Source organism: Budorcas taxicolor, chromosome 20 (assembly GCF_023091745.1).
Source record: "Budorcas taxicolor isolate Tak-1 chromosome 20, Takin1.1, whole genome shotgun sequence".
Taxonomy (NCBI): domain Eukaryota; kingdom Metazoa; phylum Chordata; class Mammalia; order Artiodactyla; family Bovidae; genus Budorcas; species Budorcas taxicolor.
In genome coordinates, this window is record NC_068929.1 from 28,322,899 (window position 1) to 28,347,749 (window position 24,851).

Below are 24,851 nucleotides of genomic sequence, written 5' to 3' on the forward strand. Positions count from 1 at the left end.
AGAAAAGAACCAGGATAAGAACACTCAAGGCTCTTTTTGTTTAAGATTTAGTTGTTCATAGCCTAAACTGCTTTTTTCCCTCCACGCCGAATGCAATATTTAAATTCTGGTGCCAGTTTCCACATTATTTACCAGGAAGTGCACACGTCAAATGCAGCTGCTGATAGATACTTTTACTTCTTAGAATGACATCGGGTCCCAAACACTATTACTCGGGTCTTTTCAGAGCGCTTCTCATCCTATTGCTCGTTCTCTACAGGGGTAGTAGAATGGTGTACCGTGTAACTGGGCACAAAACACGCGAAGAACTGACCAGCTGATGCTTCCCGAGAGTCCTGAGTCTTCAACCGACTGATACAGAGTCCCTTAACTTTTTTTTCTTTGCCTCTTCCGTTGGTGAAGAGCAGATTCTCCTGGGGGCAATCTAACGTTCTGATAAGAGGGTTACCTCCCAGGTTACCTCTTGCCGCGGGCGGGGCTTCTGTATACCCCCAGGACATCAGGCTGGAGCTGTCCACCTTCGCTTCACATTCTGAAAATGGGGAGGGGCCGCCCTCGAGTCACAGGCTTGCCTGTTCAGAGTACCTTCTTACACATTCCAGTCATCCCAGCTGTGCAGTCTCGAGGCCACAGGGCCTTCGGGAAATCGCTCCGGAGAGGGGCATTAAGTGGCTTCTACGCCTCCCACGTTTCAGCGCGAGCTTCCTACTGGGGGATGGAAGGAGACACTAAGCTCTACTGCTATGGAACACTGTTCGGTTCCGATTTACCCAACTCGGAGGCCACGGAAGCACACGGAACGCCGGCGACAACAGCACCGGTTGATTTTCCGCTCTTCCCGGCTCGTTCTTCCGCCCGCGCAGCCCTAGCCCCCGCCCCTCCGCCCTCCTCACAGGAACCAGCGCCCCGGCCGCTCCCGCGCTTCTCCCCTGCCACCCCCAGTGGCCTGCCTTTTATAGATGCCACAACCAATGAACGCTCTCCTTTCCTTCTGCCCGCCTGCCCGGCCAATCGCCGCGCCCCTTGTGTAATCTTCGGCTCCTCGACTTCTCTCGGTTATTTTCGTTGTTGCTGGCTTTTTCAGGGGCTGCTTGCTCGCAGCCAGAGACGCTGCTTTTTTTTCCGGGTTCGGAGCCGTTCCGGATGCTTTAGGCTGTCGGATGTCTGATCTCCGGATAAGTGAGGCGTTTCTGTACATGGATTATCTGGTAGGTGCGGGGCAGGGGTGGCGTGTCGCCCCTCGGACCTCAACGTGCCCGATGTCCCTCCGCCTGGAGGAACAGCCTTTTTGCTTTCTTTCTTTGGGATGGGATGCCTTTGGGGTTCTTTCTCCCGAAGCCAGCTCTGGAGCTGTGCCGGGACTCAGAGGGGTGGCAGCTGAGGCCGTGGGACCGCAGCTCCCAGGGAGTGGTGGAACTGACAGGTAAAGGTGCGGCCCGGGCCAGCGGTTCTGTGGGACGAGGGGCGCACGGGCGCTCCCCGAGAAATGGGGCGCGGCGGCGGGGCGTCTTTTGCCTGTGGCCGGTTCTTTGCTTCTCTCTGCACTCCTGCAGAGGACTTTCTTTCCCAGGAAGCAGGAGTTTTCCCCTCTGCCTTTAGCAGAACTCCAGGTACTATTAAAGAGCCATAACCGGAATGGCTTACTAAGTGCCCGGCAGCTCCGGTCATTTGGTTGTTATTAGATCTCTAAAGCTATGACCTCGGTCGCCGCGAGGTTTTAAAAGCACATTACCATATAGTAGAAGGGACTAAACTACATCGCAGCCTGGGCAGAAAGGACTGGCTAGGCAGGCATTGCCTCGCCGTCCCTGCCGTGGATGCTTGTTTCTTACCCGGTGCACAGATTGGACCCTGTTTGTGCTTTTTAGGCCAGGCTTGTGCTGAGAAGTTTAGGTGGGAAAAGTGTCAGCTCAATGTTGGGGCTGAACATTACTTTAAAAATGCACTTGATTTATGTGTGTGTGTATAATTATGCAAAATACCGCATATTGTTCGAGAAATTATTTCCCCAGAGGTTCATGTTTGTGTTCACGCGGATCCTCATTAATGTTGGCTGTGTTCAATCCTAAACAATTACCAGGTTTACCTTTTTGTCTAGAACCGCTGTTGCAATGCAGAGTTGAAGTAAACGGTAAAGACATTGACCGTCCTGTCATCTTGTTGAACACATGCTGTTCAACAAGCATGTTGGTTTCTGCCTGCAGATTGGCCTGGCAGAGATTTGCCAGTGCCTTCTAGGAATTACACTAATGCTGTATACTAAGAAAGACTGTGAATGCGTTCATAGTCAAGAAACGCTGGACAAGGACTGGTTTTGTAATGCTATCTTGTATTTGGGCTTATTTCCCCTATATCTTCCTGGTTTGATGGGCTTGTGGGGAGGGGTGGTGACTGCAGTTAATACATGACCTTGTGGATCGAGGGGAGTCAAAAACTGAATTCAAATTCTGTTTTCTTCCTTTGTTGATGTCAGTAACTCCCTCTGTCTTTGTGATAAAGGGACATTAGGTGCCCACAGTGTAGCCAGTTAAGGAGGTTATCTGATTGGGGGTTCTTTAAAATGTAAAGTGCTATGTAGGGTAAGAGAGTTGTCAGATGTTTCTTAAAGACTATTTTCTGAATTAAGTAACTGATTATTTTGTAGCTTGTCTCGTACAGTACTATGGTTTTGTCTTGCACTTTGCCCGAATTAAAGCCAAAGTTTGTTGAGGATGCTTATGGAATTGGAAAGGGCAGCCTTACCTATACTAATGAAAGCTGATTTTGAATGCTTAGTTAAGTAGTGCCTAAAAAGGAACTTACTCTTTTATTTGCTGAGTGAGTTTTAAAGTTGCAAATTGCATTGTAAACCTGTCTTTGAGGTGCCAAACCCACTACAGCAGTTAGTGGGGGAAAACAATTGGAAAACTCTGGTTAATTACTCAGGTTAATTTCCTGATGGGGAATGCTTGTGGTGCTCTAGATGACCTGAAAAGCAGATTCTTTCTTCCTCAATTTCCTAAATTATGTGTCAAAACCAATGGGCCCCAAATCTGACATGGCTTTTTTTTGTTTTACCTGCCACGCCCGCATATACCCTATGCATTTCTGTTTTAAAAAAATCATTATTTTGTCACCTTAGCTATGCTTTTTTAAAAATTCACAAGTGTAGTGAAACAGTCCCGTAAAAATCACTTGGCTAATCATTGGTGGTGAGGAAAAAACTCTTAAAGGAAATAAGTCAGTTCTGATGAGTGTGTCAAGTATCCGCTGTGAAAAGACTTAAGGAAATCCTTAAACATTAAAGGAAAAAGCCTCTGCAGGTGGTCTTCTGTGTTTACATTTTACTTAGTTCTCAGAGAAAATGATGTTCCACACATCATTCCTCTTGCCTTTCAGATGGACTCATTTGCTTTTCCATAGTTTTTATGTGGTGTTTATTAAAAACCAGTTTCTGAAAAGTGAAAATCAATTTCGTTGATTATCATCTTATTTTAAAAATCAGTTCCCAAGTTCTTTTACGTACCTTCCAGAGAAAATACACTCCTTTCATTTCTAGTTTGACCCTTCAGATTTTGCTGAGCTTGTGGACTAGAGTAAGTGCCCTATCCATGCACTTGACAGGGATAGTGTGTATGCCATCTTTTCTTCTCTTTTCTTTTTAATCGGTGTTTGACTTTCTTCTTATTGCTGCTGGAAGAAGAGGGAGCTGTGTGTGTATGCATTGTCCATTGTTCTTTGGGCTGGATGGCATCACTTAACCTTTTTTAATTGCAGGACAGTGGAAGGAAGATAAATGAGAGAAAGAGGTGCTTTCAATAAGACTGTGAATATTAAAGCAGAGGATAAAACTCTCTGATCTTAGAGGCTACTGTTGATTTCTTAACTTGAAGGAAATGCTATAAATTAGAGGTGACAGATAAAGTGAAGCCCAGGGATAGTGCCTTTCTATTTAGAATAAAGTTTTGATTGATGTCAGTTTAGGGAACTACAATAATGGTAATTTATGTATCCTCAGTAATTTCATGTATCACCCTGTACCCTGTCTTTATTTGTTGAATGAATATGAGAGAGAAGGGACAGCTTTTCTCTCCAGCTTCTAAAGTAAGACAAGATAACATCTGTTTGGATTAGGTGTTTTACTCTGGGGAATGCAGAATGTATCTTTTACTCTTAACTTTAAGATTATCAAGGTATTTGTTTTGCCTGGGTGGCCATTTAAAAATAAAAATCTTGGTTTTCCAGTATTTAAATATAAAAATCTCAGTATTGACAGGCCATATACCTTTTTCCCATTTTAGGAATGGGTTTTAAATGCCATGTTCACACCTGTCCGGTCTGTAGGTGAAGATTCTGTTGCTGTTCCAGTGGGCAGTACCAGCATCTTCCTGTTTCTCTTCTGACAGGTAGAACTAGTAAGACAGTGTGTGGAACTTTCTGAATAAGGAGAAAATAGTTAAGCTATAATGGAAAACGTGTCTACCAGGTTTTCCTGGAAGGTTGGACAAAATCAACTTCTAGATTCCTCTCGGTTTAATATTCTTTATGTCCGGATTCATGTTAATTGGCTTGAATTTTACCTCTTCCCCCCCTTCTGCCATCAAAATAACATCAATAAAATTTGGTATGTTTTGTGTAATGCCAGTGATGATTACATGGGATGATGGAGGGAGAGTGATTTATAAACAGCATGTTGCTTTTCAGATGTAGAATGTTAATATACTGTGGTTATGTTACTCATATTATTCTTATGCCCGCTGTAGAATGACTGTGACTGCCCAGTTTTAAAGATTGGGCTACCTTTAAATTAGTCTCAGTATTTGGAGAGATTTAATGTCATCAGCAAGCAGGAAGTTACAAGACTTCCTTGAGGATTGTTTACTACCTATAAAAAATAAAATATGTTCCTTAATCCATCTAACAAATGTTTATGGGACCCCTGCTTTGTGCATGACCCTGAAAGTCATGGAGGATGAGCCCCCACTGGGATCGCCTTGGTTGTGGGACTGGAGGGTTGTGGGTGGCTCTGCAGGAACCTGTGGCAGTGGACAGATAGGTAGGCAGGTGGGGGAAGAGGCAGCCTGTGATGTGCTCCTTGGCTCTCTGTAGGTTATCTCTGTGTGTTTCTTTGTTTCATTGTGAACTGAAGTGCAAAGCTGGGCCTGAAAATGTAACATCTGAAAGTGCTTCTTTGGCTGCTAATTATCAGATAATGATCATTTCACCTGTATGTTGGGTTTGGGATCTAATAAGGCCAGCGTTCTAGGTTTCTTTTTCTGTATAGGTTGGTGAACCTGGCCTAGTTTCTTGGTCACAGGCTAAACCTGTCGTATAAAAATTTGTGTGTCAATAGGGAAGATCAGGTGAAAGAAGATAGATAGATCAGCACAAACCCATCACCATTTGCAGAATACAAACCAAATAATCAACCATCCAAGAACAGAAGCTCTTGATGTATGGATACACAGAACTCTGAGGTTCTACCAAGTTGTAAATGAGCCTATTCTAAAAGAGGAGTGAAGGCACAGTTATGACTTTATCTGATGTTCCGTGGTCTTAGAAGTGTGTTGCTTTTTAACTGTGAATGACTATGAACAGTATAACTTACGTGTTCTATGTATGAAGTGATAATATAGGCCATATATTTTTAATCTTAACTGCAGCTGGATTAGTCAGTCACATAGTTGTTCTTTTATTAATAAATCATAAGATAAAAAGAGAACACAGTAACTGGTTCTTTTAGCAAAAAAGTTTCAAAAATATCCAGACCATGAGGCAGAAACTGCGATATAAGGCAGCAGCTCTGGTTCTCAACTGTCTGTGGTTCCAGGCTTGTAGCATGAATCCCAAGAGAGCACACATGGGGATGATTCGTGTCCTCTGGGAGCTTGCATTCTGAAGGATGCCTAAGCTGTGTGCTTGCAGGCATGCTGAGGGTGGGGGGAGTTAAGCATAGGTATTATGAGGATAAAATAGTTGTTACCGTTTATTGAGCCCATACTGTGGTGCCAGATAATGTAAATGCTTTCCACACGTAATGCATTAAACCAAGGCTGAAAGAGGTTTTGTAATTTCCCCAAGTTCACACAGCTAACAAGTAATAGAGCTGGGACTGTGGTCCCAGAACCTTCCCTCTTCACTGCCCTCCTTCCAGCTTGGTGTTAAAGCTATTGGAATGCAGTTGAAGATTTTACAATGTATTTCATGTAATTACCATGTTACTTCTCCAGTCAAGAAACCAAGGGCCAGGAGCAGGCTGGTCACTGTTCCGCTGTGCTCAAAGACTTGTCTCTGCTAAATGCCTGTTAAAAGGAAGGCTGGATAGAAAGAGAACTGTGTCGTATCCTGAGCCTTCCACCCCGTGATGTCCTGACTCTGGGCACCTAGGTGACCTTCACCATCTAATGTTTTATCAAATAACCACACGTGGGTTTCCAGGCAACCTTGGTACTCCGCCCCCTAGTGTCACTTCAAGGACACCTTCAGAGTCACAAGCCCCAGTCGTCTTTTTGAAGAGGTCCCTGAGACTCAAGATCTATTTGGCAGTTTATTTGAAATCTGCTGTGCTCCTTAAATAAGTGCTGCCTGTAAAGTGGGGCTTTGCCTAGCAGACATTAGGCCCAAGTGGCCTTTTGCTTATGAGTTTCTGTTGGGCAGAGTCTCCTGATGCTAAAGGGTTTGCTTTTGAGGAAGAAAAGATTTTCAGAGGAAATTTGGTAACTGCATTTTGGTTAACAAATGCTGATACTTCTCACAAATTGAGTTAAAAATGGGCTTTTATTTTGGAGCCTGTGGCCTCCTTACTTATGCTGTGGCTCTTCCCCTGGCATCTCCCCAAGTGCTTCTGGTGTTTCGTTGAATCTGAAAAACTCAGTTCTTGTTGACCCTCGTTTCTGAGTATCAGCAAAGTGAACACATTTGCTTCTGGCAGGATTGGCTTCATGGGCATGTGGCTCAGAAGGGCCCCCATGCTTGGCTGAACGCTCTGTGGTTGCCATCTTAAAACTCTTAAGTTTGGGCGCTTTGCAGATGTTTTCATTATCTGAATCTGTAACTTGTATCAGTGCAGGGTCCCTGACTATCTTGATTATCCTTTTATCACTAGAATTGAGTCTGATGCAGGGTGAATACGGAACTATATATCATGTACTATGCAGAGTGTTTTTACCTGCATTACCCTATTTAATCCTTCCAGCAGTCCTGTTGACTAGATACTGGGAACTTAAGGCTCTATGAGGTAGAGTAATGGCTGGGATCATGTAACTGAATGTCAGGGCTAGGATACCAGCTAACTTGGGGATTCCAAGCCCATGCATGTAAGCATTATTCAGTACTGCTGTAACTGGTAATAATTAATAGTTAAGAGGATGAGTGAGAGGGGCCATGATTCAGACACAGGACTGGAAATTGAGAAGTTACTTAATTGCTGCTGTCACCTGTGAGAAGCCCCCCTGGGAACTCAGTGACAGCTGTGCTGCAGTTGAGGAAGTACACGTGTCAGTACCTTCAGGTGAGAGACTTCGCTCACCTCTTGCACCCTCCTGCCCCCCTGACCCCCCGGTGCACAAGCATGCACTGCACTTTGGTTGACAGCCAGATGCACATGATTTTGCAGGAACATCTCATTTATCAGACCCCTTTGTACCCAGATTTGCTGGGAATGATTCTGACTTCTGGATTGCTTCTCTCCGGGTCAGGGACTTCGACCCTAGCAATTGTGGCCATGTCTCCCCCAGAGGGATTCCTGAGAGTTCTTTTTGCACAGAGAGAGAGCAGCTTCTCCAGGCTCTCTGGTGGAGCAGTTGACAGTCTGGAGCCATCCCAGGACCATTGGTTGAGGTGCAGAAGGCCTGCGCTTGTTCCTTGATCAGTCTGTACATGGAGTCAGGAGCTAAAGTAAAATACAATTCTTTCACAGTTTTATCTTTAATAAATGCGAACGTTCAGAGAAGTACAGAAAATGAGAACGCACTTCTGTGTACCTATCTCCCCAGTTAAAGCTGTTAGTATTTTGCCATTTTAACTTCAAAATACTGGATGCTTTTTAAAAAAAGAAGCTTTAAGGTGAAAGCCTTCTGCTCTCCCATGCTTTCTTCATCCTTCTCCATGGTGACAACTACCCCAAAGGAACTAGGCACTGTTCTCATGTGTGGGTTTTTTTTGCTGTTGTTGCATTTTTAGTATATTTGCATATATGTGTAAATAATATGGTATTCTTTGTGGTTAATAATTTTAACAAAATTGTAACATATCACCTTATTGTCTTGAAACTTCTTTTATTTCTGTAATGTTTTTCAGTTCAGTTCAGTTGCTCAGTCGTGTCTGACTCTTTGCGACCCCATGAATCGCAGCACGCCAGGCCTCCCTGTCCATCACCAACTCCCAGAATTCATTCAGACTCACGTCCATCGAGTCAGTGATGCCATACAGCCATCTCATCCTCGGTCATCCCCTTCTCCTCCTGCCCCCAATCCCTCCCAGCATGAGAGTCTTTTCCAGTAAGTCAACTCTTCGCATGAGGTGGCCAAAGTACTGGAGCTTCAGCTTTAGCATCATTCCTTCCAAAGAAATCCCAGGGCTGATCTCCTTTGGAATGGACTGGTTGGATCTCCCTGCGGTCCAAGGGACTCTCAAGAGTCTTCTCCAACACCACAGTTCCAAAGCATCAATACTTCAGTGTTCAGCCTTCTTCACAGTCCAACTCTCACATCCATACATGACCACAGGAAAAACCATAGCCTTGACTAGACGGACCTTAGTCAGCAAAGTAATGTCTGTGCTTTTGAATATGCTCTCTAGGTTGGTCATAACTTTTCTTCCAAGGAGTAAGCGTCTTTTAATTTCATGGCTTCAGTCACCATCTGCAGTGATTTTGGAGCCCCAAATAATAAAGTCTGACACTGTTTCCACTGTTTCCCCATCTCTTTGCCATGAAGTGATGGGACCGGATGCCATGATCTTCGTTTTCTGAATGTTGAGCTTTAAGCCAACTTTTTCACTCTCCTCTTTCACTTTCATCAAGAGGCTTTTTAGTTCCTCTTCACGTTCTGCCAAAAGGGTGGTGTCATCTGCGTATCTGAGGTTATTGATACTCCTCCCGGCAATCTTGATTGCAGCTTGTGTTTCTTCCAGCCCATCGTTTCTCATGATGTATTCTGCATTTAAGTTAAATAAGCAGGGTGACAATATACAGCTTTGACGTACACCTTTTCCTATTTGGAACCAGTCTGTTGTTCCATGTCCAGTTCTAACTGTTGCTTCCTGACCTGCATACAGATTTCTCAAGAGGCAGGTCAGGTGGTCTGGTATTCCCATCTCTTTCAGAATTTTCCACAGTTTATTGTGATCCACACAGTCAAAGGCTTTGGCATAGTCAATAAAGCAGAAGTAGATGTTTTTCTGGAACTCTCTTGCTTTTTCCATGATCCAGCGGATGTTGGCAATTTGATCTCTGGTTCCTCTGCCTTTTCTAAAACCAGCTTGAACATCAGGAATTTCACGGTTCATGTATTGCTGAAGTCTGGCTTGGAGAATTTTGAGCATTACTTTACTAGCATGTGAGATGAGTGCAATTGTGCGGTAGTTTGAGCATTCTTTGGCATTGCCTTTCTTTGGGATTGGAATGAAAACTGACCTTTTCCAGTCCTGTGGCCACTGCTGAGTTTTCCAAATTTGCTGGCATATTGAGTGCAGCACTTTCACAGCATCATCTTTCAGGATTTGAAATAGCTCAACTGGAATTCCATCAGCTCCACTTGCTTTGTTCGTAGTGATGCTTTCTAAGGCCCACTTGACTTCACATTCCAGGATGTCTGGCTCTAGATGAGTGATCACACCATCGTGATTATCTGGGTCGTGAAGATCTTTTTTGTACAGTTCTTCTGTGTATTCTTGCCACCTCTTCTTAATATCTTCTGCTTCTGTTAGGTCCATACCATTTCTGTCCTTTATTGAGTCCATCTTTGCATGAAATGTTCCCTTGGTATCTCTAATTTTCTTGAAGAGATCTCTAGTCTTTCCCATTCTGTTGTTTTCCTCTCTTTCTTTGCATTGATCGCTGAAGAAGGCTTTCTTATCTCTTCTTGCTATTCTTTGGAACTCTGCATTCAGATGCTTATATCTTTCCTTTTCTCGTCTTTTTTTTGCTTCTCTTCTTTATGTTTACTAAATACTGCCAAACATTTTCCAAAGTACATTTACCACTTAGACTTATACCAGTAGTGTAAAAGGTCCAGTTATTTCGTATCCTCACCAATAGTCTTTACTTTGTCAGTCATTTATTTATTTTTATGAGTGTGTACCCCAAAGAAATTTAAAGTTGCCCAGAGCTACTTCCGTATATTCAGGCATGAGAACAATATAATATAGGAGGATCATAAGGCAGATTTTTCTTTTAATTTGAAGAAATTAATTGGCCATATTCTTCGGTTGTGTGATTTCACTTGAAAATCTTGTCTTGCTGAAGAGGTACTGTGGAGGTCAGTTGACCTGGTAGTAATTCCTGCTTTGCAAGCAACTCAGTGTACGGTTTGGGCAAACCAGTCAATGTCACTGCCTTCAGTTTCTTCATCTATAAAGAGGTGGGATTAATTAGATATCTAAAGTGTTTCTTTTATTTCAAAGTTTACCTCAATCATCTTGTATCCTTCTTGGAACAGCTGTCTGTTTCTCCATTCTTTCTAATTCTTTAAGTGAGTGATCATAAATTTGCCTTTACATAATTATCATTTATTCAAGCAGCTCTAAGTTTTTATAAGCCTTTTGTATTTTGGTAATGTTCTGGGCACTAGGGATATATAAGTGAATAAGACATTGGCTTGCCCTCAGAGAACTCATACTCTTGTAGAGATGAAAACTAAGCAATGATGTTTTGGAGTGGCATATTCTACTCAGAGTGAAATACATGTTACTAATAGAGTATATGAAAGGGAGTCTTAACCTGGACTTGAGGGCCAAAGCGAGCTTTTCAGGGGAGTCATTTTTAATCTGCAACATTGAAGTTGAGGAGTGTTGGCCCAGTTACAAGCAGGGCCAGGGCCAGGCAGAAGGAACAGCATGTGCAGGGAGTTGGGGGTGAGTAACCCTATCGCTTTAAGGAACTCCCAGGGCTCGGTGTGGCTGGAGCAGAGTCAGGAACAGTTGGGTACACTTTGTTGCAGAGTCCACCTAGGGTCACATCGTGGGAACCTTTAAAGTTTGCCTAGGGTGACATGGTCAGGTCAGGTGGCAGTGTGGACAAGCACTGGAAAGGGCAGTGGATGGGAGGCAGAAGCCTAGTGTGGAAGATGCTATCCTGATTCAGGAGTGAGATGATGGTATTCACAGCCAGAGAGAGGCAGGAAGGATGCAGAAAAGTAGATGGATTTAGATAACATCTGTGAATTGCCAGGATTTTGTAATTGACTGTAGAAGATAAGAACAAAGGAGATTGTAGGGATAATTTTCAGATTTTTGATTTGAACATTGTCCTGGTTATCTATTACTGAGTAACAAACCACCTTAAAACAGTGGCTTAATAACAGTCATTTTTTAAACTCATGAATCTGGAGGTGAATTGGGTTCAATTAGGCTGTTCTTGCTCAGGATTCCTTATTAAGTTACCATCAGATGGTGGCTGGGCGCATCTCAAGACTTCTTAGAATGCTGGTCTGGCAACATGCAAATCTGGGGGATTGGAAAAGGTAGACTCCTGGGGCATCTCTCTTCATGTATCTTTCTACATGAGGCCCCAAGGAGCTGCACTGCCTCCATCCAGATTGAAGGCTCACAGAGTACATGTATCAGGAGAAACTGGTGGAAGCTACTGGTCTTTCTAACCTGGCCTCAGCAGTCGTGCAGCATCACTTATGTGGCACTTGTTCATCAAGGCAGTCACAAGGGCAGGAAACAGGCACCACCTCTCAGTGGTGGGAAGTCGAAGGATTTATGGGCATGTTTCAGAACCACCGTAGACATCACGGAGGCAAAATGGGTCATGGACTGTGGGTGGGAAGTCAAAGGATTTATGGGCATGTTTCAGAACCACTGTAGACATCACAGAGGCAAAATGGGTCATGGACTGTTGCAGGTGACCCCTGAAGGAACAGCACGTGGAAAGGTAAGTGAAGGCTTTGAGTTCAGAGTTTGTACTGCTTGTGGGAAGTCCAAGTTGAGATTCAGTGTCAGAATCTGAATTACGTGGGAGCTTAGAGGTGAGCTTTGGGTGAGTTAAAAGCAGTATGTAACATTATTGTTACTTGCTGTGTGTGTGTGTGCGCGCTCAGTCATGTCTGACTCTTTGCAACCCCATGAATTGCGTAGCCCACCAGACTCCTCAGTCTGTGTGCTTTTCCAGGCAAAAATCCTGGAGTGGGTAGCCATTTCGTACTCCAGGGGCTCTTTGTGACCCAGGGATCAAACCTGCATCTGTTGCGTCTCCTGTATAGGCAGGCAGATTTTTTTACCACTAGCACCAACTGGAAAGCCATATATATGTGTGTGTAACTATATTATTAAATTATCATTGTGAGGCACAGTGCTAAGTATCTTTCATGCATGATTTATTGCTTTTATCCTTTTAGAGATTGGAAACTAAGACTTAGAGAAATTATGTCATGCCTGCAATGTAATGGAGCCAGAATATGAACCCAGGTCTTACTAATGTCTGACCTCACATCCTTAACCGTTTGATGGTAACTGAAGCCATGGCCACGTCTGAGCTCATGCAGGGAGGGTTGTGCTCAGTATGGAAGGGAGAACCCAAGGAAGTCTAGTGTCTCTCTCAGGGCCGGTACATATTAGGCACGTGGTTTTCGTGGGATCAGCAAAAGGAAAGGAATCTTGAGAGAGAAAGAGAGCTGCAAGGTTGGGAGAAAACCTGCAGAGTGTCGCATCTCACAGGCTGAGAAGGGAGACTTTCCAGGAGAAGGAAGTAGCCAATTGTGTTTCCCGTGGCCCAGAGATCATGGAAGAAGATGGCTGCATGGTGACCTTGGCCAGAGGCTCTCAGAGGCCCAGTGGGAAGTGAGGAAACGACACCGCTGCAGTCAAGGCTGTCTGGAAATTTCACCGTGAATGAGAAGAAGGCTCAGGCTGGAACTGGAAGGCGACTAGGGACATTGAGGGACTGCTTTCCTTTCTAAAGGGGGCTGAACTTGAGATGGTTAAATGCTGATGAAGTGGAATGTGAGGTCGTCTTGCTGAGTGTGGCTGAAATATGGTTGCCTAGGGGTTGGAGCTGAAGTAGCTGCAATGAAAGACCAGGGCACTGAGGACCAGGTCACAGATGCATTGGTTGTGGTGCGGAGACCGTGATCTAACAATGACAAAAATCTGATGTCTATGGTACTTTTGTTTTTTCTCTTCCAGACTTTGTCTGGAAAGGAAGGTTTCAAGAAGGTGGACAGTTAGATTAATAAAAGTTGGGCTTTTTCCAGGGTGAGTTACTGGGTGGATAATGGAATAGAGGAAATTTAGGACAGGGGCAAGAGGTTGGTGGAAATGATAGACCACTGTGAGCTCCGAGTTAGTGGAAAGGAAGGAAGGGTGAGTAGAGGGTGCGAGGATGGGTGGTGCTGATGGGACTGAACAATAGGTGTTACTTGGAATAACTTCAGAAAACTGAGAGAGAAAACTCATTGCGGGAGACGATAGGGTATATGAATTTAATTTTGCAGACATAGAGTAGTATTTGGAGAGAAGGCTCCAGTGTGTGACTGTGGTTGGCCTCGGGAAAGATGGGGAGCTTAGGAAGCAGAAGAGGAAATGTGAGAGAAGGCTCCAGTGTGTGACTGGTTGGCCTTGGGAAAGATGGGGAGCTTAGGAAGCAGAAGAGGAAATGTACCCAAGGTGCTGGGTAGCGCACCCTTGTGGTTGACAAAGTCGATAGGACTTGGGCTAGAGCAAGAGGCTGAGGCAGATTCAGAAATCCTCCGTGAAAGAGGGGAAGGTTGGCCAATGTCCTTGACAAGGAAAGGCGGATAGCACTAGATGTTGAGCTCATTGCCCTGAATCTTGAAAGGAGCAGGGGAGAAGGAGGGCTCTGGAGATCCTCCAGGGTGACCTCCAGAGACTGCGTTAGGCCATAGGGGTCACTTAGGAAGCCTTTGTGGGTGTAGAGGAGTTTTTGTTTCATTGTTGAGTACGCCAGGTTCTGAGCTGCATTGCCTGCCAGGCTCCACCGCTGTAGACTTGGCAAGTTGCTTCACTTCTCATTGGCTCATTTTCCTCCTCTGTAAAGTGGGATAGTAAGAGTAACTACCTCTTGGGTTGGTTGTGAGCACTAACTAAAATAGCACAAGTACTCTAGAACAGTGCCTGACATCTCTTTTTCTGCCAGCACCCCCCCGCCGCACCCCCCCCCCCAACCTAGCCCCCACGACCCCCGCCTGCCCACCTTACTGTTGTCCTAGCACCAATACGGAAAACCTCTTCAGTGTTATATATTGGCAGGCACTTTCTAAGGGCCCTGTGAGGTAGGTGTCATCTCTATTTTTCAGATGTTAAAACTGAGACATGGAAAGGTTAAGCAACTTGTTGAAGGAAATACAGCTAGGAAGTGGCAGAGTTAAGCTTTGAACTCAGGAAGCCCTCCCTTTTAACCAATACTGCATAATTAATGCATATTAACTACCCCACCATCCCGACTTCTACCACCGCCCCCTGAACCACCCCCTGTACCAACACCACCGTGTCAAGAGGGCTCTGTGGAGAGGCTGGAGAGGGACTGGACATGGGAGAGGTTGGATTGCTGGAGAGGAGGCGCAGAGCCTCCGCAGAGCATGGGGTAAAAATAACTGTAACATGGAAGACGGTGGAATCGGGTGGTTGTTTTCCCAGAATAATTTGATGTAGCAGCTCCCTGGTCAGGCAGATGGGAGATAGTGGGCCTAAGCTGGTTGTGCTGCAAGGAGGGAGTCCTTGTTCAGATACACACATAGTTCAGTGACTTGATTCTGAAGACCTTCAGGCTATTCTTCTGCTAAGAGCAGTAGTGCTTCCAACGGAGTCTTGGTCCCTGGTGAGAGGGGACAGGGCTGTTTTAAGGGAGTCTGTCAGCATCTGACTCTCTCTCACGGGCTGTGTCTCCTAGGAGGCGGCATGCAGTTTAGGTCCTTCAAACCTTCCTGTACCAGACTCCCAAGGCAGAGCACTGGGGGTCGAATGTGCTGAGTCCAGAAGCTGAGGATGGCCCAGATCTTCCCAGTAGACCAAAAGCTGGTCAGTCTCAGGCAGCTTCTTGGTTTTGTGAAGGCAGCTTGCTTAGGGCTGGCTTGTCAGAGCAGCTTCCTGCCCAGACAATCACGTAGTAATCTGGATGAATTGTTATTAAAGCTGCGAAGACTGTGTGAGCCTGGCTTCTGTCTGAAGTGACCACAGAGTGTAATGTTGCACAAATAACTTCTGGTTGGAAAGTTCATCCTTTCCCTCTCACTCTATTCTAAGTCGTCATTTTTGCAGTCTTCCACGGACAAGCCTGAATTGAGGCTCCCTCCAGGGCTGCTCCAGTAAGCTCACTGGACACTAACTACACAGAGGTGCCCAACCAAGGGGGCAAGCATGCCTGCGATCCAGCCCCCAGTCAGCTTGCCAAGGTCCCCACTGCACACTGGCAGAGAGGTGCTGATGCGCTAGCTACAGCCTTGCCTTGGTTCTCTGTTACTGGACCGAAGACAGTGTGTCACAGTGCAGGGCTGGGTTGTGGGCTTCTTTGTGTCCCCAGAGCCCGACATAGGTACACAAGACGGCTACTAAGTCAGTGGTTGGGCTGAGAGGCTGCACGGAGTAATATTTAAGGGCACGACCTTGGCGTCAGACCCCCTGCATTTGCATTCTAACTCTGTCACTTACCTACCGTGTGGCCTCTGTGCCTCAGTTTCCTCATATACGAAGTGGGCATAATACTACCTACCACTCAGTTAAAATACATCAATGTGAAAGCATTCAGTAGAGAGCCTAGTACCGTGAGCATGATAAATATTTGCTGTTACTGTATTGGAACTTTCTACATAAGACAAGAACTTAAGATACTGTTGTCACCAAAAAGACCCCATTCTGATTCTATTCCTTTTTCTAATACCAGCTTTTCAAAAATCTTTCTGCCCCTACCTAATAAACATAGTGCAGAGTAACTAGGTTAAAAATACCGCAGCTGCTGATTCTGTGTTGGGGGTGGTTCTGTGCACTGGAGCATGTTCAGCCGCATCCCTGGCCTCTATGCCCTTGTTGCTGGCAACACCCAACCTCTCCCCCACCCCGGCCATGACATCAGAATGTCTCCAGATATTGTCAGTGTCCCCAGGGGGCAAAAAACCAATGTAAGAACCTCCAAACCAGACTATTTAGTTTCTCATAACTCAGTATCAGATTTCCAGAAGGAGAGAATCTGGTTGGCTCTGGTTGGCTCAGCTTGTCTCTGGGTCCAATTTGATCCAGTTAACTATAGCCAGGGCTTCAGGTCATATGGCAGAATCTGGCTGCTAGGAAGAGGGGGCACATCCTACTCCCAGATAAGAGGGATGGACAGATACTCTAGGAAGGTCTTTCCACTTCCTTAACTCCAGCGAGATGTTCTGGTCTGACTCTCTGTATTGTATTTGTAGGAGGTCTAGGGGGAAAAAAATATTGCAGCTGCTTATTGATAGGTTAAGTAGCAGCTGTTTCTCATTTGTAGGGGTGAAAGGTCCTGGCTTGGCAGAGGGTGGCCCACGTCCTGCCACAGGCTGGTTCTGCTGTTACATAAGTGTGGCCAAGTGAGTCAGCTCACTTTAAGGGGGTAAGTTTTCTGAGGTCCTACTGTAGACTGCACTGTTGCTTGGAACTCTCAACTTCTCTTTTGTCTCAAGCAGGTTGAGAGTCAAATTTCTGCTTTTGAGAACTTTTCTTCCCTTACGAGTGTTTCCTAAGAGGCAGCATGTTATAGACAGCAGAGCACTGGGCTGATTTATTGGATAATGTTGTCATTTTGAATGTTTCCTGAATGTGCTTTTTTTTTTTTTTGCCACATTACTGCGCTGGATGTAGAAAACCTCTTGTGATGTTTGAAGTTCTTCCTCCCTATTTTACATAGAACTATTGTACATCCCTGATGTTCACCAGTAATATTTCTTAGTGTAAAATGATTTTCCCCATGACTTATTGGGTTTAAGATGTGTGTTCTAAAGACGTGGTCATTGAGACAGGATTATTCTATCCTTCCTGGGCTTCCTTTGGGTTTCCTGACGTTTAAGGGCCCCTGTGAGCTGATCTTGGGCTGTGGGCAGGATTACATCATGAGCCTGAAGAGGAGCTGTTCTCTGTCATTTTTGTGGACTCAGGCTGCAGTTTTTCTGCAGTTTTTATATTATTGTGTGAGTGATTTTAAAACAACAGCGGCAATAGCAAATGAATATTCTTTTAAAGGTGAATGTGCGTGCAGATATAAAGAACAAATTAGTGGTTACCAGTGGGAAGAAGGAAGGAGGGAGGGGCATGATAGTAGGGGAGTAAGAGTTACAAACGATTGTGTGTAAGCTGCAAGCATATATTGTACAACTTGGTAAATTTAGCCATTATTTTATAATAATGTAAACGGAGTGTCATCTTTGAAATTTGTGAATCATTTTATTGTACACCTGTAACTTACATAATATTGTATATCAGCTGTACTTCAATTTAGAAATTCTCTGTGTAGATTAAATCAAAATAAAGAAATTTCAATTAAAAAAAGGGTGGTAGCATTTTCTTGGATTTTCAACATTAGCAAGGACTTTTCTTTACTAAACAACGTTTCAGTCACTCACTATTGATTTGCTTGAAATGAAACATAGTGACTTTAGGTCCTCAATTTTAATTAAGATGTGCAGCCCTGTGTTCAAATACCTAGTTACAGTAGAATAGGTATCTGCTAGGTTTTAAAATAATTCCTCGAAGGATATATGCCCAGATTAGTTTTGGGAAAAGTAAAGTCCTATTTCTACCCTCCCCGACCCCTTCCCCATCTTCTCGCTTCTCTTCCTATCTAACTTTCCTCATGCCACAAATGCTTATTCTTTTAACAGTAATTTTATTAATCTCCTTGATTATTATAATTAACACAATAACAAACCGGTCACAATTTGCTATGTTACAGCTTTTAGCAAATAGAAAACTGGCAGACAAGCTAGATCAGGATCTCTTCCTGTGTCAGCTATCCAGTGCATGCCACCAAGTAGTAGCCGTGCATCAAATCCTGAATTAACCCAGACTTTTGGTCACTCAAAAATAAAGCACTAACAGAAGTAAAACTCACAGTGAACATCTCTGACTCACAGACAAGTATCTTTCTGGCCAGGTATGCCTTCTAGAACCCAGTGGCCCAAATCAGTCAGGACTTGCTCAGATTTTTCAGTTTTCAGAGGAGATCCTAAATATTTATTGTTTTATGGTTTCAAGTAATTATTCTGTCAGAAAAAGTGCCAAAGTTTATTTGCCCATAAAGTTTTCCCCCAAAGTGTTCCATTTTTTGTTAAAACAGCAGGGAAGGTTTTCTGTGTAATGAAAACCTTAAGAGACTCTGAAAACTGAAACATGGAGAATACAATTTCTGCATGAAAACTTGTGGGGAAGGAACCCTTGTTTAGGAAAGTGAGCCAGGAGAAGGATGGAGGGAACTGATGAGGGCCCTAAGGTGTGTGTGTGGGGGGGAGCAGGAGAACCTGCTTCCTGCACGAAGGTGGCAGCAGGAGAATGTCCAGGATACGATGTCCTGAAGGCCTCTGCCACCAAGCATCCTTAGCAAACATGGGCTCTCTCCACTTCCTCTCTCAGTTCCCACCTCTGTCAATGTGGCAGCAACGGAGGCGGTGCTGTCCCAGGAGAGGAGGGGGTTCTACCGTGTGTTTGCTAGATTTCCACAGAGGGGCCAGGAGATTCAATAGCCTTCTAGTGAGATTTTTTTTTTTTTACATATCTGGTAATAAGTCCATTTTATTACTGCCATTTGTCTCCATGGAATTTTTGAGTGCATCTAAAATAAATTCTGCTTCAAGTTACAGCTTTGCAATATTGAGAGGAACTTAAAAAGTGCCTTAAAATTTTTTAGAACTCTGCCTGGAAGGAGGAAGAGAAACCATCCCAGGCCAGGAATTCGTGATGGCTCATGGTGAGTGATCCAAGATGGCAGGGCTGCCCTGTGGCACCTTTGAGCTCCCAGCTGAGGGCCTCCAACAAGTCACTTTTGTGGGGGACATGGCAGCTTGCTCCTCAGGTACGCTCCCAGTGCCCTGCCCTGCCAGTGAAGTCACCTGGTGGACCAGGCTGCAGAAGGTGCTAGAGGTCTTTTGCACCAGCCTCCGCTGGGCCCTTCCTTTCTCTACACCCACCTTCTCTGCCTGCCTAGCACCCAACAGTGAGAAGCTGTGGGCACACTGTGGGTGCCCAGGCCTCTCCCACCTAGTGGGATGAGAGGCACAAAGACGGAACACGCGTTCATGGGCTGGGGAGGGGGTGACATCACCTTTGACCTCAAACCCATTGCTGTTGGGGGATTTGTAAGGCGTAGAGAGGTGTTTTGGTCTACAGAGGCAAACCCCAAATCAGCAGAAGGTCAGCCACAATTACAGAGTTCCAGATTCCTGACCTGGTATGCAGCGTCATACTTTAACCTGCAATTTCAGTTTGATTAGACTGTTATTAGATAGCTTACAAATTTGCTAGGGGAAAAGAACTCTTAGAGCAAATCTTGAAGAGGATGAAGGAGCAGAAAAATTACAGAGATATACATTTATTTATATAGTGCCAAGAGAGGCATCATCAAAAAGCTTCAAGTTGAAGATAATTCCATTGACAACAAACTTAAAAACAGAATGATAATTTTTCTGTATTTTGGATAATCTTCAGATTTCTTACGATACCACTGGTGATGCTGCTGAGCCCTGGTGAACAGAACACAGAAAGTGAACAGAGCCAAAGGCCAGCCTTGGATGGACAAGCTGGCGAGGGTGTGGTGGCACTGTTGACAAGTCCAGAGTTGACTGCAATGATGTATTCAAACAAGCCCCGCCTCAGTTTTTTATATCCAGTCTCTCCTGGTTTCTGAACCAGGAGATCTGAGTGAATGTTTATCAGTATGCCTATCAAGCCCAAGCCACTGGGCTTCCCTGCTGGCTCAGACAATAAAGAATGTACCTGCATGCAATGTAGGAGACCTGGGTTTGATCCCTGGGTTGGGAAGATCCCCTTGAGGAGGGCATGGCAACCCATTCCAGTATTCTTGCCTGGAGAATCCCCATGGACAGAGAAGCCTGGCGGGCTACAGTTCATGGGATCGCAAACTAAGCACATGAACCACAAGACAAAACTTGTTAGAAATCAGTGGTCAGTGAACCAGTCATCCTCCTACTGGCTCAGGTGTGTACTCTGCAAGTAGCCATTACAGATGCAGAACACAAATGCCAATAGAAAGGCGTAAAAAGGCGCGGACTTTCCTCCTTGGTTCAGACACAGGAAGGTCAAGGCCCATTGCACAAAGTGGATGAGAAAAATGGCCAGGAGTATGCAACTGGGCTAGTGGTTGAAACGCTTGACAGTGCCTGTGAGGAGCAATGGGGCCAGTGAGGGCAGCTCCCATACAGCCTAGGCAGCTCCAGCCAGCAGCCGAAAGGTGAAAAAGATATGTAACAGATATCTTGTCATTTCTCCCCCTTGTGCCTTTGTCAGAAACCACTGTTGATCACAGAACCCTTTCCCTCTGAGCAGGGATGAAGGCTCAGAATTCTCCATGCAATGTATTTTCCGTTGTCTGGGCCTGGTATATATAGTGAAACCTATTTGCTGTTCTTGATACAGATAAAAGGTGTCAGATGTGAGCAGGAGAAGGAGATACTTGGGCTGAGCTTAGAAAGGCGATATTTAGACAGATACAGAGGAAGGGGCAGATTGTGCGGGGCTCTCCATGTGGAGAACAATGTGGACAAAGCAACTGGATGGAGTTCTGCTGCTCCCAGGACCAGGGGGTGCTGGCCTGGCCAGAAGGGAGGATTCTGTTGGGTGTGGTGGAAATAACGGGACAGACAGAAGGGTGGGGCTAGATTAAGGGAGAAGTGGCCATGGGATTGGAAAAGGTCAGGTTTCAGTCCAGTCCCAAAGAAAGGCAATGCCAAAGAATGTTCAAACTACCGCACAATTGCACTCATCTCACACGCAAACAAACTAACGCTCAAAATTCTCTAAGCCAGCCTCTAACAGTACATGAACCGTGAACTTCCAGATGTTCAAGCTGGATTTAGAGAACACAGAGGAACCAGAGATTAAATTGCCAACATCTGTTGGATCATCAAAAAAGCAAGAAAGTTCCAGAAAAACATCTGCTTTATTGACTACACCAATGCCTTTGCCTGTGTGGATCGCAGCAAACTGTGGAAAATTCTTCAGCAGAAGAGATCACCTGACCTGCCTCCTGAGAAGTCTGTATGCAAGTCAAGAAGCAACAGTTAGAATTGGACATGGAACAACAGACTGATTCCAAATCGGGAGAAGGGAATACATCAACATTGTATATTGTCACCCTGTTTGTTTAACTTATGTGCAGAGTACATTATGAGAAATGTTGGGCTAGATGAAGCACAAGCTGGAATCAAGATTGCTGGGAGAAAAATCAGTAACCTCAGATATGCAGATGACACCACCCTTGTGGCAGAAAGTGAAGAAGAACTAAAGAGCCTCTTGATGAAAGTGAAAGAGGAGAGTGAAAAAGTTGGCTTAAAACTCAACATTCAGAAAACTAAGATCATGGCATCCAGTCCCATCACTTCATTGCAAATAGATGGGGAAACAATGGAAACAGTGAGAGACTTTATTTTTCTGGGCTCCAAAATCGCTGTAGATGGTGACTGCTGCCATGAAATTAAAAGACGCTTACTCCTTGGAAGGGAAGTTATGACCAACATAGACAGCATGTTAAAAAGCAGAGCGATTACTTGTCGACAAAGGTCCGTCTAGTCAAAGCTATGATTTTTCCAGTAGTCATGTATGGATGTGAGAGGTGGACCGCAGAGAAAGCTGAGCGCCGAAGAGTTGATGCTTTTGAACTGTGGTGTTGGGGAAGACTCTTGAGAATCCCTTGGACTTCTAGGAGATCCAGCCTGTCCATCCTAAAGGAAATCAGTCCTGAATATTCATTGGAAGGACTGAGGCCGAAGGTGAAGCTCCAATACTTTGGCCACCTGATGCGAAGAGCTGACTCCTTGGAAAAGACCTTTATGCTGGGAAAGATTGAAGACAGGGAGAGAAGCGGATGACAGAGGATGAGATGGCTGGATGGATATGAATTTGAGTAAACTCTAGGAGTTGCTGATGGACAGGAAAACCTGGTGTGCTGCAGTCCCTGGTGTTGCAAATAGTCAGACAGGACTGAGCAACTGAATTGAACTGAGATTAAGGAGACCTTTGGATTCCAGGGATTTAGACTTTTTCTCGAGAACCGTGGAAGCCCCTGAAGGTTTAAGCAGAATAATGACAGGAGAAAAACATGTTTTAGGAATCTGATCTGATTTTTAATGAGCCAGATAGGATTGCATAATGGACTCTAGCAGAGATTCCTGGGTCTCCTGCATTGCAGGCAAATTCTTTACTAACTGAGCTAGGAGGGAAGCCCATTCAGAGACCATTCAAGGCTATTCTGCAGCCAACAGCCAAAAGACAGAGTGTGGCAACATGTAGCGCCCAGAAGGTGAGCCCACCATCTTCAGCAGCATGTAGCACGGAAGCCCAGGTAGGCAGTGAATCTGCCCAGCAGGAACCCCTTGGCCAGCTCCAGGGAGGAGGCAGGTCCTGATGGGCCACATACAGGGTGACAGTGGGGATGGGAGGCACAGTTATCTGAGGTTGGTGCTGCAGCCCAAACTCTGGGCTAGATCTGCCCTGCATAGTTCAGTTCGGTTGCTCATTCGTGTCCAACTCTGTGACTCCATGGACTGCAACATGCTAGGCCTCCCTGTCCATCACCAACTCCCAGAGCTTACTCAAACTCATGTCCATAGAGTCAGTGATGCCATCCAACCATCTCATCCTCTGTCATCCCCTTCTCCTCCTGTCAGCATTAGGGTCTTTTCCAGTGAGTCAATTCTTCACATCAGGTGGCCAAAGTATTGGAGTTTCAGCTTCAGCATCAGTCCTTCCAATGAATATTCAGGATTGATTTCCTTTAGGTTGGACTGGTTGGATCTCCTTGCAGTCCAAGGGACTCTCAAGACTCTTCTCCAACACCGCAGTTCAAAAGCAGCAATTCTTTGGCGCTCAGCTTTCTTTATAGTCCAACTCTCACATCCATACATGATTACTGGAAAAACCATAGCATAGGCAGCCCAGAAGCCGTTCCACAAATACTTACTGAGAAATGCTTAATTTGGTAGGTACTTGGGCATCATATATACTACAGGGATAAATCTTTCAGTGATTGCACTATAGCCTGTAACATTGAATGTAACACAGTTCTTTGCTTGTGAGAAAACACTGAATGATGGATGGGTTAGATCACAGTGGACAAACTTTTTCTATAAAGGGCTAGCTAGGACATATTTTAGATTCTGCAAGCCATAAGGTGTCTGGCTCAGCTACTCACCTCTGCCATTGTTGCACAAAAGCAGCCATAGATAACACATAGATGGACGTCACTGTGTTACAAGAAAGCTGTATTCGCGAAAATGGGCAGTAGGCTAGATTTGGCCCATGGATTGCAGTTTGCCAGCCTCTGGACTGCTCCAGGGAGGAAGCAGGGTTTGTCTCCTTGGAGAGGTAATATTGCATTTTGATTTTCATTGACAACAGATTTTTGTACTTGTGGGATACCTCTAAAGAAGGAGACAGTGTGATCAGTGGCTCCGGTTATAACAAGGATGTAGGGTAGTATCCTGTATTGAATCTCCAGGCAGACTGCAATGAGAGGGTCAAGATTATAGGAAGGCAGGTATTGGTTCAGGGTAAGGAGAAACTTTTTTAAAAGATTTATTTATCTGCCTTGAATCGGAAGTGTCAAGGTAGAAGTTGTTCCCCACCTGTCAGGGACATTATGTTATAAAAGATGAAGTGGAGGCAGAGTTCCTTTTAACTCTCTGCCTACTTATCAGTTGGAGCTAGTATATCAAGCAATCTCTCCTCACTTTACCATGAGTTATTTGAAATCATTGTGATGTGTACAGGTGGATTTCAAATGTCTTTTCATTTAATTGTTGGAATTCTTTTTTTCCCAACCAATTTTATGCAGAACTCAGATATACAGGACAGATGTGATATCTTATACTTGAGTTTTACAAATTTACACTCTGATATTTACTTACATGTTTAATATATGTATTATATATTATCAGTGAGAGCAATGAAGTTGATTTGATAAACAGAACTGAATTTAGATTGAGATCACTTTTGTTTTGATCCATTTAGATGGATGAGAACTGAAGGTTCATATTCTAGTTCATGCAGTTTGTTTTTTTGTGTGATGTTAAGGAAAGGCAAGACTCTAATGGAATCATAGTTGTAAATGTTACAGATTTTAAAATTTTGTTGTTGTTCAGTCGCTTAGTCATGTCCAACTGTTTGCAACCCCGTGGACTGCAGCATGCCAGGCTTCCCTATCCTTCTCTGTCTCTCAGAGCTTGCTCAAACTCATGTCCATTGATTGAGTCAGTGGTGTCATCCTGCCATCCCATCCTCTGTCATCCCTTTCTCCTGCCTTCAGTCTTTCCCAGCATCAGGGTCTTTTCTAATGAGTCGGCTCTTCGTATCAGGTGGCCAAAGTACTGGAGCTCAATTGTAAATTATTCTTCAACCAGAAGGCAGAATATAGGTTTTATTTTAGCCCCCTCTCCCAACCCTCACTGCCTGGGCCAAAAGGAGATCACTCTGGCAGCACTAGTTAATGTGTGGAATGTTTTCTGGTG

The 24,851-nt window shown here is 44.7% G+C and overlaps 1 protein-coding gene across 1 annotated transcript in view; it reads left to right on the top strand.

Moving 5' to 3' along the window:
• The first annotated feature begins 1,086 nt into the window (after positions 1-1,086).
• ARL15 (ADP ribosylation factor like GTPase 15) overlaps positions 1,087-24,851 on the top strand; it is a 461,663-nt gene continuing 437,898 nt past the window's right edge. Inside the window, exon 1 of the mRNA XM_052659240.1 lies at positions 1,087-1,208. Coding sequence (XP_052515200.1) covers positions 1,161-1,208 — 48 coding nt within the window. The 5' untranslated portion in view covers positions 1,087-1,160. The remainder of the gene's footprint in view (positions 1,209-24,851) is intronic.